This window comes from Acomys minous (genome assembly GCF_964271855.1).
Source record: "Acomys minous genome assembly, chromosome: 1".
In the NCBI taxonomy this organism is placed as follows: Eukaryota; Metazoa; Chordata; class Mammalia; order Rodentia; family Muridae; genus Acomys; species Acomys minous.
Window position 1 is genome coordinate 20,306,086 of NC_140483.1, and position 13,549 is coordinate 20,319,634.

Genomic DNA, 13,549 nt, shown 5'->3' on the forward strand with positions numbered 1-13,549 from the left:
AAACAACACACACCCAAACACACATACACAGAACCTATATTAGATATGGTTTCTCACAGAATCTGAACCATTCAGGCATGTTCATGGATTTGACTTTGTCGGAAATCAAATAATATAATGAATATGGCTAACATTAGTCACACAGTAAGTGAGGCTTCCATCGCTATATTTCAGACAACAGAAAGTAGTTGAGTCTTGGTCAGGAATACTATCGAAACCTTTTCTCTTGTAGGCATGTCTAACCCATGGTCTGTGAGTCACGTGGATGCAGCCCAGCACAGAGCCATAAACTTACTTAAAAGCATGACTCGAATTCTTCTGTCGTATTTTAACTCCACTTTGCTGTTACAGACTGTGAACTTGGAGATGATGATGGCAAGTGGCCATCAAAATGACTAGATGTGCTTGCAAGAAGTTAAGCTGATATTTTAAGGGTTAATTCTATGAAACTTTTTTCTGTATTTTTTGATAAACATGTATATAAAAACATCCAGTTGATATTGACAGGACAGGAGAGGGGAAAGGAGAGTTAAGGGATCCCATGGGAATAAACACGTCATTCTAGCCGATCACATCAATCACACTGATGATTTTTTTTCACACGGACCATTTTTAATGTCACTCATAGTGTTTGCATCTACCTAATTTATCATTATATTTTCAGAATTTGGTTAGATTTTCTTGGCTTTATCATACATATGTGCCCTCATAATTTTTTCATCTGTCTTCCTGTTCAAGTCCCAACTAATGGCCAGGACCTTGCTGTCATTCTTTAATGATATCCTTTAATTTGTTCAGATGTCCCTCATTTTTCACGAGGCAAGGTGAATGTTTACCTGAATAAAGACAAGGTGGAAGTTCTAGGAAACCACCCAGAAATCAACATGCTACCATAATGGCCATTGGTGTCACTGATAAAATTGTGCTTCAGGCAGGCTTGCAGATGACCTCCACTAGATCTTCTAAGCTGCAAAGGAACTAAATTGACTTCTAGGTCAGCATGCACAGCTGCCAGTCACCCCAAATTTTCAACCAGGACTCAAAAGTAGATCATTTTGAGCAAATCAGGCTGATAAAATCCCACCATCATTAGAACAGTAAAATGGAGGAAAAATTTCAATTCGGGGATTTCTATCATCCTAACCAGAAAAAAAAAAAATCAGGAATGGGCATTGATTTGGGAGAAAAACTAAAAGATATTATCAAACTTACTCAGTTGGCTTGAAGTACTAGATAAACAAAAGTAGTTACAGGGAGCAATTATGTGTTCTTACTGTCACCCTGTGGTCATATGTAAGAACTACACATTCTTCTTTCAGCCACCTTTTGAAAATAAAGTGATCAGGATCAGGCCTTGCTCTAAGGTCCTCAAAATTACAAAATAACTTATATCTGTCTGAAATCTTATCCTTACTTCATCACTTAAGCTGGGTAGAAACAACACTTGGGAAGACAGGTTGTTCATGTTGCAATACAGGAATCTGTTCCCCAAACTGTTACGATTTTGCAGCTTCAGTATTAACATAGTGTCCCCATTTATTGCTTTTGGAATCTATCATTTTAGGGATTCCCTTGATGAGGTATTCTTTTATTAGCTCTTATTTGTCATCTGAACACAAAGGATACCTCAATCAGGCACGTAACAAAATACACATAATTGGTGGAAACTGAGGAGTGGTTTAGTGAATGCAAACACCCGCTTTGTGTCCTGGATGTTCATAGTGCCATCTACACTGAAGATTAAAAATAATAGAAACCCTGTAGAGTAGAAGCACAAAGTCTTCCGAAAGAGATGGATTAGGAGCACAGCAGGCAGGCTCAGTGCAGAAGTGGATAGTCTGGGGCAAAGTTCAATGATTCTCTGCTTTGACTGTTCAAGGTTATAGTCTTATAGCAGGCCATCAGCAAAGTGTGAAACCCTTAAGTACTGTGTAACAGAACCTTGAGCATTAACACAGTCATCCTGTTTCCATGGTTTCTATAAGTAGATTAGAGACAGAGGCTGGTAGAGAAAGAGACAATGGGTGGCAGCCCTGACTGCTGGCATCCAAGATAGTTGAGGAATTTGTAACGTGCTATTTAGTGACCGGTAGGAGCACCAATGATTAATCAAATTAATTCCCTACAACATTCATGGGGTTTTCTGTCTCTCTCTCTCTCTCTCTCTCTCTCTCTCTCTCTCTCTCTCTCTCTCTCCCTCCCTCCCTCCCTGTCTCATCATTACAGAAGGGGCACTTCCACATACCTTTTTTCTTTTCCTCCTGAAGACAATTTGCAATGTGCATATAATTCAACTTCTGGAAAATATCAATCATCTTTGTCAATGCAGACTTCGCATCTGAACTTTTAATCATCAGGTCAGCTAAGTCTGTCCTGTTTGCCTCCTGCACTTCGCTCCTGGTGATTTTAAACTCATCTACAGCAAAGAACTTGAACTTTTTCAGTTCCTCTTCTGTGATCTTGTCCAGGCCGGTCAACAAAAGTATTTCCTTATATTTACTCTCCATCTCACAGCCTCAGGATCAGCCAGGAAAGATACCTCCACTGTAAGATTCCAGCGCCTGATGTGAGTCTACATGGATATATAAGGCGAGTGGTTAACAGAAACTATCTTGACCTAGCATTAAGAGCATCAGGTGAAACATGAAAAACAAATCCCTATGCCTGATGGTCATTAGCGTTGGGAAGGGACACTTTCAAAGGATGTGGGATGCCTTAGGAATTCTTAGGGTCTATGTTCCTGTCCCCTCTAAGGCAGATTTGTCAAGCACATGACATGAGACACAATGTACATAGTTTGGGTTTACAAGTTAAAATGTTTGGCATATGTATACATGAAATACATTTGCCAGTTTATTCACTCGTGGACCACATTTTGATGTCCCATCTTTACAAATTTCAAAATCAGAAGATTTTCTACTGTGTGCTTCTCTAGATATTTTAAATGGCTATCTATGGTCTATTCTGGATTCTTTTGTGTATGGTATGAAATTATGTGAAGGTCCTTTTGTTCATGTAGCAAGAATTTTTCCATACATATGGAAAAGGCCATGTCTTCTTCATTTGTCTCTGCCAAAAATCACTTTCCCAAATATGTGTTGATCTATTTAAGGATTCTTCCCCCTGTTTTTAATTTATCTTTCTATTAATTTGAGATGTATGTGATATTTTTGAAAGGGAACATTTAATAAAATGAAGATGTCAACCATGACAATTAATATCCAAACTACACATAAAACCTCAAGGAAAATTTCTAAGGACCAGTCTAAAATCTGCATGAAAAGAGAAAGATGGACATATAAAAATAAGTTAACTTATTCACCAAGAAACACTATACTTACTATTTATAAATACTTTCATAAAGATATAATAGTTAAGAAAACCAGATGGTAAGTGGAGAAAAGTCAGCATAAAATCAAAGAAACTGCATGCAAATAATATGTATAAATCTCAAAGAAAAAATGATCAACAATGAAAATTATTCAGAAAAATACGTGGAGAATGATAATATTTCATCTTTATCTCATATCACAGACAAAATAAATATTCCCCTGGCTTGAATGACTAAATGAGAATAATAATACAGATGAGAAAACTGTTTTTTTTCCCTAAACTTTACTTTGAAGAAAAGTTTCCTAAGCAATGTACATAAAGGACATGTTAGACAGGCAAGATCGTGTTAAATTTCACTGCTGCACATTCTAAATATCTTCATAAAAATACAAACAATGAAAACATCATTTTTTAAAAAAAGAAGAAAAGGTCCAAAATTGGAGGGTACCACCTTTGGTGTATATAACTAATAACCACCTTCTTTTCAGAATATACGAAAAACCACATATATTTATGAAAATTATCAATAGCTTAGGTGACAAGTGGTCAGAACATATGAATAAGCATATCTGATAAGTGTGTTAAGAACATCTTTGACATTACCAGTAATTAGTTACATAGGAGAGAACAAGTTAAAAGAAATACAACCAATAGAGGGTGTTCATTAGATGCCAAAGACCCAGAGGGCCCACAGCAGTACAGCCAACGTCAAGGAGCTCTATAGAGTACTGTTAATGAGACTGTACTACTACTATCCTGGTAAAGACTGCTCAGGTTAGGGGGCGAGGAAGAGCTCCAAGTGGCTCTGCTTATATGGGCAGTGCTCAAGCACAAAGCCCAAAACTACCATAAGCATTCTTTCCAACATAAGAAATACACTTGGAATAGCCACAGTGATAAATCAGCACTGGTGTACCAGTCCTTTTGATAACAGGGAGGAAGGAAGTCTAATCTGGTTTAGCATGGTCAGTATGCTAATCACCTCGGCTATGAAATTTTAATCTTCCTGTACCCCTCTTCGATAAAATCATAATCACATTTAATCACATTTTATATGAAAAAGACACCGATTTCTCTGAAGGTTGTTGATCTTATTTACATACAATTTGCATTTTACCACTTAATAAGGCTACTTAAAGAGTGTTAAAGTATTTGCTGGGACCATAATGAAACTCAGCCATAGAGCACTTGACTGCCATGCAGGAAGCTCTGGGTTCAATCCCAGTGGCCACAGAAAATAGCCAGTGAGGTGTTGCTAAACGGTGATTATATGTGGCTATGATGCCGCCAGCATGGGTCAGCAGAGTCACAGCTGTTTTCTGAACGTGCAGTGCTATGCCATGCACAGTGCGTACTCAAAGTGCTTACACAGGAAGCCTGGAAGATGGGGGAAAATCATATCGGCAGGACTGACTTATCTCTAAAGTGGGAGGATTCTTACCACAACATGCAAGTGCCCAGCATGGCATACCTGGAAAACACCAGCTACGTAGCAACTGTTGGTTAAATTTGGTATTCAAGGCAGAATGACTTACCTGATGCCACACGGCGTATAAAGGATGAATAGATGGCCTAACCTCAAATTGTCTGAATCCAAGCCCACGGCTCCTTCTTTTGCCAGCTGTCTTTGTATTATTCAGAGAACGTGCAATAATACCTTTAAATTAAAAGCAAAAACCCTAGTGTTAGTGGCTGTGGTTTGAAGGCACCCATCCCTTAAATACCCGTATGTAACTCTCTCACAATTTTAATAAAAATATAATTGCCGTCTTTTCCCCTTGTCAAAATAATTTCTCTCTCTCTCTCCACAGGTTGTCTGCATAGCTGAAACCACCCTCTGTAGATTACTGCTCAACCTTTCCTGTGTGTATTTTATAAAACAGGACCTGGCCCCCGTTCCTGTCTGTTACCACAAACTGTTTCCTTTTCTTCTCTCCTTGTGGTCTTAGCAATCCAGTATTTTTTTGTTTGTGTTTTAGCTCACATCCTTGGCTGAAATGAAAGTGCCCTGTGGGCAAGGACTCAGTTGTTCGTTTCTGCAGCTCTATCTCCTAAAATAGCATCTGGGAAAGAACAAGTTTTCAGTAAACATTTAGTGAGTGAGTAGGCTAGGCTTCTCTAACAAAAAAAAAAAAAACAAAAACAAAAAAACAGAGCTCTAGGCCTCTCCATATTCCAGGCTGCATACACGGAGCATTTGGTTTGACTAAGAAACCAGGAGAACAAGATGGCAGCTAATAATGACCCCTAGCAACCATCTTCCTACATTAAGTATTTATACCCTGAACCACTCTTCTGATACCTAAAGAAGCCAACTGAGGACCACTTTGTCCAGATTTCGTTTGACAATAAAGAAAAGATACAGTGAAGAGATGGGAAGGAAAGATCTGCCCGTGCTGACACTCCTCCAAGTCCACATCGTGTGGAGAGAGGAAGAAGGGACGTAGCCCAGGCCTTACACTTTAAACGCAGTACTAGGCTATCCCAGTGCCGCCTCAGTACCTGTGGGATTCTGTAACCTCTTCCCCTCCCCCCCCCACCCCCCCCCGCTACGCTGAGCAATAGGAACTACGTAAGTCAGACCAATGATTTCCTCTAGCTCTTCTCCTTGGTTCTGGGTGGGACAAGAGGATGAACAGGAAGACTCCACCCACAGGCAACAGGACCCCAAAGCTAGCCCAGAATTCTGCTTAAGGTAGTGAGAACCAGCGAGAAATAGAAAGTGAAAGCCTTTAGACCCAGACCACCCGCTCACAGAGGAAGCCTCCTGACAGGTACTGCCATTGAACAGCTGCCTGCATGGCACCGGGGCAGACTCAAGTTCAGCTAAATGGTCACCAGCCTTGAAGTGGGCAAGGGATACACACCCTACTCAGACTACATGGATTTTTCTGTCTGTAAGACTCAAGTGTGACTCAGTTTAGTGTCTCCCTAGGTGGACCCTAGGCTTGGGCATGAGCTATCTTCGGGTTAGTGTTACCAGCCAGATCACCAAGCAGAGATGTTTGCCCCGCTGGGATGTTGTCGTGAAGTGGCTGTTGAGGGAGGTAGTGAAAGAGAACACAAGTGTTCCAGAAGCTAAGAAAAGACAACTCTTGAAAGTAAAGACAAGAATCAACTGTGTCTCTTTTGCTTGTTTGTTTTGTTGTAATATTACATAAGGTGAAGGCTTTAGATGTACCACAAAATTATCCATGTGGGACTACTGGTAAGAAGTACAGAGACAGGAAGGGAGGGTGGAAGGCCAGCCCAACTCTGACTGTAAGAGGGCCAGGGAAATGTGACAGAAGATGGGGTGTGTGTGCTGCAGAGAAGCGGGGTAGGAAACAGAGAAGGTGATTTGTGAAGCGCTGCTTGCTTGCTTTTCTTGCTTGCTTGCTTGCTTTTCTAACATGGGAAGAATCCAACTTGTTTCATGCTGATGAGAATGATCTAGAAGGGGGCGAGCTGTGGTATAGAACAAAAGGAAAATTGCTCATGTGAGTGGGCCTCAGGAGGATTTCTCTGGAGCACACCTTCTGAAACAAAGGCAGCCCACTCTCCATTTCCTGAATCTGATGTCTGCTGTGAGGGACAGACGCCTACCTTCTTCGTGCCAAGGCTTTTCAGTTCTTCAAGGGTTTCCAACCGTGTTCACTTGCTGCCTATGTCTGACAGCGAGACAGCTAGACAGACACAGCCTCAAATCCTGGCTCTGCCATTTAGTAGCTGTGTGACATCTGGGAAATTACAGCCTTCTAAAATGTCCGTGTCCTCACATGTAAAATGGAGCAAAGGCGAACAGCTCCGTTAAATGACCACTGTTATAATTCCATGCAACTGAATCAAGAGCTTGTAACAGAAACATGTGAGAGTAACCAGTCAATCAGCGTCAGCTATTAATATAAAAAGTGACAGGATTCAGAGCAGCAATATTGTATAACGAATAACAGTTTAACCTGAGGCGTGAGGTGATGGCATGTGTTAGAAACTGAGAAAAGAAGGCAGATGGGTATTTTCCTAAAGCTGTGTTTTGAAAATCAGAGGATGAAAAATATGAGGGGAAAGTGGAGATCTTACAAGTCGGATAATTGTGCTAAAACAGAGGGCTCAGGGCAGACATAGCAGGTCTTGGGCTGTGGGAGACTCCCAGTGCTGTATGAGGGTTTAAGTCACTAAGCTACTGGTCTACTGCCCTAAAAGATACCTCAGGGATCCTGTGAGGGAAGCAGCTGAAAATGGTTGTCTCCTAAAAAGACTGACAGGAAATCCTTAAGACAGATTGATGCTCAAGAGAAATGAGTCCAACCAGGAGACTCGAGGGGACAGCACTGACGTGACAGTAACGGAAATGTCTACTTTCGGAGCTGATGTCATTTGCGCAGGTTCAAATCATCAGAGGATAAGCAGCACTGTGGCTGATCTCCTCAGTCTTCAATTCCCATGGGGAAACCATAAAATCACCCTGATGCAACAATCCGCCTCCGTTCTGATCCCTTGGTGCCCAACAAGCATCTGCCTGCCTCCATCTGGCACATGAAGCTGTTTTACAGTACTTCAGGTAAGCACCACCCATTGCCCCAAGGCACCACAAAGACTCCCATATTCACGGCTGGTAGGATCCAGCTAAATTAGCTAACAGTCTTCCTCTCATAGCCACAGAAAATAAAGTGTCATAGACACTTCCTATTGATTCATCTTGAAGTTACAGTGAGGCAAAGAAAGAAATGGCCAAGAGGCCTAAAGAGTAATAACGGATGACTTGCTGATACTCGCGCAGCAAGCAGACATAAGGGACCACCTGATTTCTCATCATTAGCAGACCTTCTCACAGTGCTTAGAGGGTAACGGCAAGGTCAAGACTTCAGGCCATTCTCGTCCACACAAGTTTCACTCTAAGGTCTATGCCTTATGAAAGCTTGTGTCCAAAAACCAAAACCCAACCAAAACAAAACTAAAAGTCAAAATGAAGCACAAAAAAAAAAAATTGCTGATCTCAGAGGGTATACAAAGTGCATATAAAATCCCCCGTTCTTACTCAGACTCTTAAGGCTAAATTTGAAGCTGTTGATATTAACATCTCATTTCTAACTCAATGCTGCTAACGTTATTTTTATAAAACTGTTTCTCAGTTTCTCTCTTTACCTGGATAACACAGAAATAATTGAGACTCTATTACATTTGTTTAATAATAAGCTTTACAACATAATAGCTGAGCATTTATTACTCTAGTCTTAACCCTCTACGCTCATCTGGTTTCCTCTCAGCAAACATCCCAGAGATACCTGCATTTTGTAGATTCCTACTCCAGCTCTTTCTCTTGATGTCTCTTAGAACTCTCTTGCCCCTGAATACTTTACTTCCTCTTCTGACTCCTCCTCCTCCCCCACCCAACTGGCAGGAAGTCCAACCCTAATCTCTCCCCTGCTCAGCAATTGGCTATATAAACTGCTTTATTTGCATATCAAGGAGCGACTGGGGAGCAGTGTTTACATAATATTGAGACAGGAGATTCTCAGAACAAGGATTGCAACCAGGTATGGGGGGGGGGTACAGAAATCAGCACTTGAGTTACGCAATAACATTATGCCTATACAATGCATCAACAACGATGATAAAAATGATTTCTGTGATGGATCAGATGTGATCACATCAAAGTAAACGAGAAGGGATCTCTGTGTTGAGTAGATACTTGAAGTCATATAAGCGGAGGTGCAGGTTAAAATGCTGAGTAACAGCTTGTGAGAATAGTTCTAACAGAAGCATACTCCAGAAGCCACAGGGCAGATGACCGTCTAGCCATACTTCATGATCACATAACCAGTCAGGCAGTATAGGGTCCCTTTTACTTCTCACTGCAAGGCTCATCCCTATACATCCACAGATGTAAGCTCAAACAGAACCTTATCAATGAGGCATCCCTGCCCAGCATCTTTTGTGCCCTTCCATGCATCACTTCTCCCCACATGTAGCACCAATCACCATGGACCATTTGAAACAGTATCTGTTTTCCTTCTGTGTCCTGTGTTTAATTGCTAAAATCTAAGACCTGTGAGGATAGGCACTGGCCTCTTTTTTGGCTGAACCCACTTCAGGAAATGCCATATGTGCACACACACAGATAAACCCTAAGTATTCACAGATAGATATCGTAGCATATAGATACTGTCTGGGCCCTACAGATTCTGAGTCTTTCTAGGACAAATTTAACTCTGATGGTTAAATTCAGTTTTCAACTTCATGAGATCTAGAACCACAGAGATATGGGCACCTGTGCATACCTGTGGGATATTATTTGACTAAGTAACCTGAGGTGGGACTCCCTGGGCTGGGGTCCTGATATTCATCTCTCTCTGCTTGAATGTGAATGTGATGTGAGCAGAATCTCACAGCCTCTGACACTGTGACTTTCCTGACAAGATGGACTATGACTTCAAACTGTGAGCCCAAATTAACCCTTTGTTTCCTAAATTGATTTTATTAAGGAGTTTTATGATAGCAACAGGAAACAGAAAAGCTATTTCAAAGAAAGAGACAAAGCAGAGGGTAAAAGAAATAAAATACAGTCAGCCATCAAGAGATTTTAACAGAAATTGCAACAAAGAAGCAATCATGACAACTGTGATAATGAAACGATTAACAGAAATATTTTAGATGTACTTTATGAATGGGGTAGCAAAAATCTTTTTAAAGTTAATGGAGTGGCAAAGAATAGAGCTGAAGAACTCTTTGTTTAAGTGTAAATGGAATACAATGGGATGGAGAGAAGAAAAAAGTAAGAAATATAGACTGTGAACTAGCATGAAAAATGACTTCCTAATATGTATTCACATAAGAGTGAGCAGAGAAAGCAGAAGAATCAGAGAAATGCTGTCTAGGGTCAGAGATAAACCTCAGCAGAAGAACTCCAGTCCAGCAGTGCAATGCCCTATGGACAATAGCCAGTCCTTCCAAACAAAGGAAATATGGTCTAGTTGGATGAACAAGGGCACAACAGAGACGCGTCATTTTGTTTATCTGACCCTGAGCTAGGCAGTATAGTAGATGTGGTACATGCCTTTAATTCCAGCCCCTGGAACTTCAATACAGGTGAATCACCAGCTGGAGAGAAGTGTGGGATACAGAATAGGATGCACTATAGTAAGAGTCCATGAATTTAATCGGAACTTGTGAAATTACTGACCTGGATATTAGAATCATCTGTGCTTGTGCCACGTGGGGACTCTTGAGATCACGAGAAAAGAGAGGCACGAGAAAACTGAAGTTTCAGTTTCAATTGCAGGAAACTGAAGGTAGACTGTGGCATAGTTAAAACTGGGGAATTAAGAGCCTACTATCGTTTTTTTTTTTAAAGGCTAACATGGCCAGGCGCAGTGGGACACACCTGAATCTCAGCTCTTGAGAAGATGAGGTAAGAGTATTGCATCAAGTTGGTCTACGTGGCAAGTCCTAGGCCAGCCAGGGCTTCAACGAGAGATCTTATCTCAAGACATAAAACCAAAGTGAAAAGGCTAAAATAGTCGCTGCTAGTGAATGGGATTTGAGGTAGGAATATATGAGGGAGAAAGTTACTCTTTTTTTCCCCCAGTGCAAGGGGACTAAACTGAGGACATTGTGCATGCTAGGCCAGCAGTCTACCTCTGAGCAACATCCCCATCCCAAAAGAAGCTACTCTTCCCATGTTTATAGCGCTATATGAATTTTAAGCCAGAGCTATAAATTAATTTGATAAAAATAAAGGTTAAATCTAAACATAAGAGGACCTGCTAATTCTTTCTAAAGTACTTTACGATTCCATCACCCTGAGGAATCATGAACAATGATGTTAGTACCAAAATATGATCCACAATAAAATAAATAACATCTTAGAAATAAAATTAATTGCTTCCAGACAAATGAGTTTAGAAAGGATTCATGGGGCGGGGGGGGGGGGGGGGAACAGCACTTGAACTCATTCTGTTCAGGGTCATTTTTAAAATTTTATGTTATTGAGACACAGTTTCCACTCTGCATCCCAAACTGATGACTCACATGGCTGGAACCTCCAGGTGTTGAATTAATTGTTTTCACTACATGAACTGCAGTGCCTGGCCTAGGGTCAGACTCGCAGTAAGGAGGAATTCTGTAAAGCAGAAGCCTAGTCCAGTCAATGCATAGATATAGATATATAGATATAGATATATACATACATACACACATACATATGGCATAATATAAAACAAACATATGTAATATACATATGCATATATAGTGCATAGCTGCTTCAGACACAAAGTGAAACTTCATTACTCAGCCACTGAGAGCTATCCTTTCCCCAGGTAACCGCACATGACACTAAAGTGACTCTGCCGTCTAACTTAGGCTGCTGGATCTGGAATGAAAGGAAGATGTGGAGTCACTTGCTCAGGAATACTCCAGCAGCTTCTGTTTGCATCTCTTGTTTTCCGATAAGATGTCCGTTTTCTTTCCATACCTATGTCTTGCCTTTTTAGAACATCTGGGAATAATTCCATACCCAACATACAAAACCACTTTTGGAATACAGACAGATCAGGCAAGCCCAGGATGAGTGGGTCCTACGATCCCCCAAGCCCATCCATTCCTTTTTCTTGCTCATCCCATTTTATCCAGAACCAGTCACACAGCTCAGAATAAAGCTACATTTCCTTCCACAGAAGGATCAATAACCTCAAATTGCTTGAGATTTCTTACTGCAAACAGCAGAATTGACTCCAGCTAGTTTAATAAAGTCTGTTTTCTTAAAAATAATAACCTCTCAGAGATCACTAAAAGATAAGGGAACAAAGCCTGGTCTAAACTCACAGAAAAAGGAGCCCCCACCTCCTCTCCCACCCACACCTCAAACCACAGAGTAAAACTGTTCTCAAGTAGGAAGCTCACTGCTGCTGACACATTGCAGAATGTCAGGCCCTGACTTCAAGGCAACTGCTACAACTTCGGCCCTGCTGCTGCCTCTGCCTCAACAATCCTATGGCAATTTCAGTTGGTACCTAAAAGCCAAACACCCCTAAAGCAGCCATGACAAGATGGATGTCATTATTGTTTAGGTTATTACGACAAAGACCTCAGACTCAAGCCTCGTATGGAAAGAATCCATTAGGGCAAGCCCTCATCTGCTCCAGCCCTCTGCGTGGCAAAGGCAACTGAAAATTAGACTTAACTTCTGGACTGGAGGGGAAGGACTATTACATATAAAGTATTTGTAAAATGCTGAAAAGCCCTAAATGTGATACGCGCCCAGGGGGAATAAAAACGGAAAACAAAACAAAACAACCCTCCCTCCACCACCACCACCTATTCCAAAGAGGTAGAGATTTGAAGGCTAAACCCCTAATGCTGGGTCAGGAAAGAATGTGAACATGGCACTGTTAAACACACACACACACACACACACACACACACACACATACACAGGAAGAGGTAGCGAAGGTCAGGGCAGGTGATAAGAGTGTGGGCTGTGTGCAGGAAGTGTTGAATTTGAGGCACTCATGAGATATGTAAATAGAGAGGTTTAATTGAATTTATGAGCCCGGCGCTTAGATGAAAGGTCAGAACTCTGGATAATGCGGACGGCATCAGAATACAGATGGCAACTGATGCTAGGAAGAGGATGTGGCTGTGAGGGGGGAGTGAGATGGAAGCATCCCATAGAGGCTCACAGAGCTCAGGCAGCGTGACACTGGGCAGGAGAGGCATAAAGAAGGGAGACTTACAAAGAAAGGTCAGAGCGGCAGAGTAACGGAGCAGAGGCTTGTGGGTACCAGAAGGCAGGATAAAGAAGGAGCACGGGGATCAATAGTGTAGGATACATTTGAAACTTGCCAAGAAAATAGATCTCGAATGTTCTCACTATACTCACAGTAAAAGGATACCTATATGGGCACATACACACACACACATACACACACACACACACACACACACACACACACACACACACGGATTAACTTAACTACCTTGGTTATATGATGATCACTTCACAAGGTACAAACACATGACGACACCAATTATGTCCTGTAAACACGTACCAGGTATCTGTGTCAATTATAGCTCAATAGAAGCCAGAGGAAGAAAAGTTTCAGATCCCCTAAGTTCTATTCAGATTTAGGAAACATGCAGTTGGTTATTTCCTAATCATTTTTACCGCTCGCTTCCTGACTTCTGGTCTAGGTCGCTTTGTGTATGCTGGGGCCATACTTTCCTGAAGCAGAGATGA

General features: G+C 41.3%; 1 protein-coding gene across 4 annotated transcripts in view; it reads right to left on the reverse strand.

Annotated features, from left to right (window-relative positions):
- The window catches only part of LOC311602881 (interferon-inducible protein AIM2-like), a 39,230-nt gene that overhangs the window by 9,575 nt on the left and 16,106 nt on the right, over nt 1–13,549 (reverse strand). For 2 of the 4 annotated variants that reach the window (XM_084791531.1, XM_084791533.1), the window contains 2 exons: nt 4,869–4,990; nt 2,246–2,572 (listed from right to left, as the gene is read on the reverse strand). In XM_084791531.1, coding sequence (XP_084647657.1) covers nt 2,246–2,507 — 262 coding nt within the window. In that variant the 5' untranslated portion in view covers nt 2,508–2,572; nt 4,869–4,990. Of the gene's footprint in view, nt 1–2,245; nt 2,573–4,868; nt 4,991–8,597; nt 8,658–11,343; nt 11,435–13,549 lie in introns of those variants that run through there. The other 2 variants (XM_084791534.1, XM_084791532.1) reach the window with 2 other exon arrangements.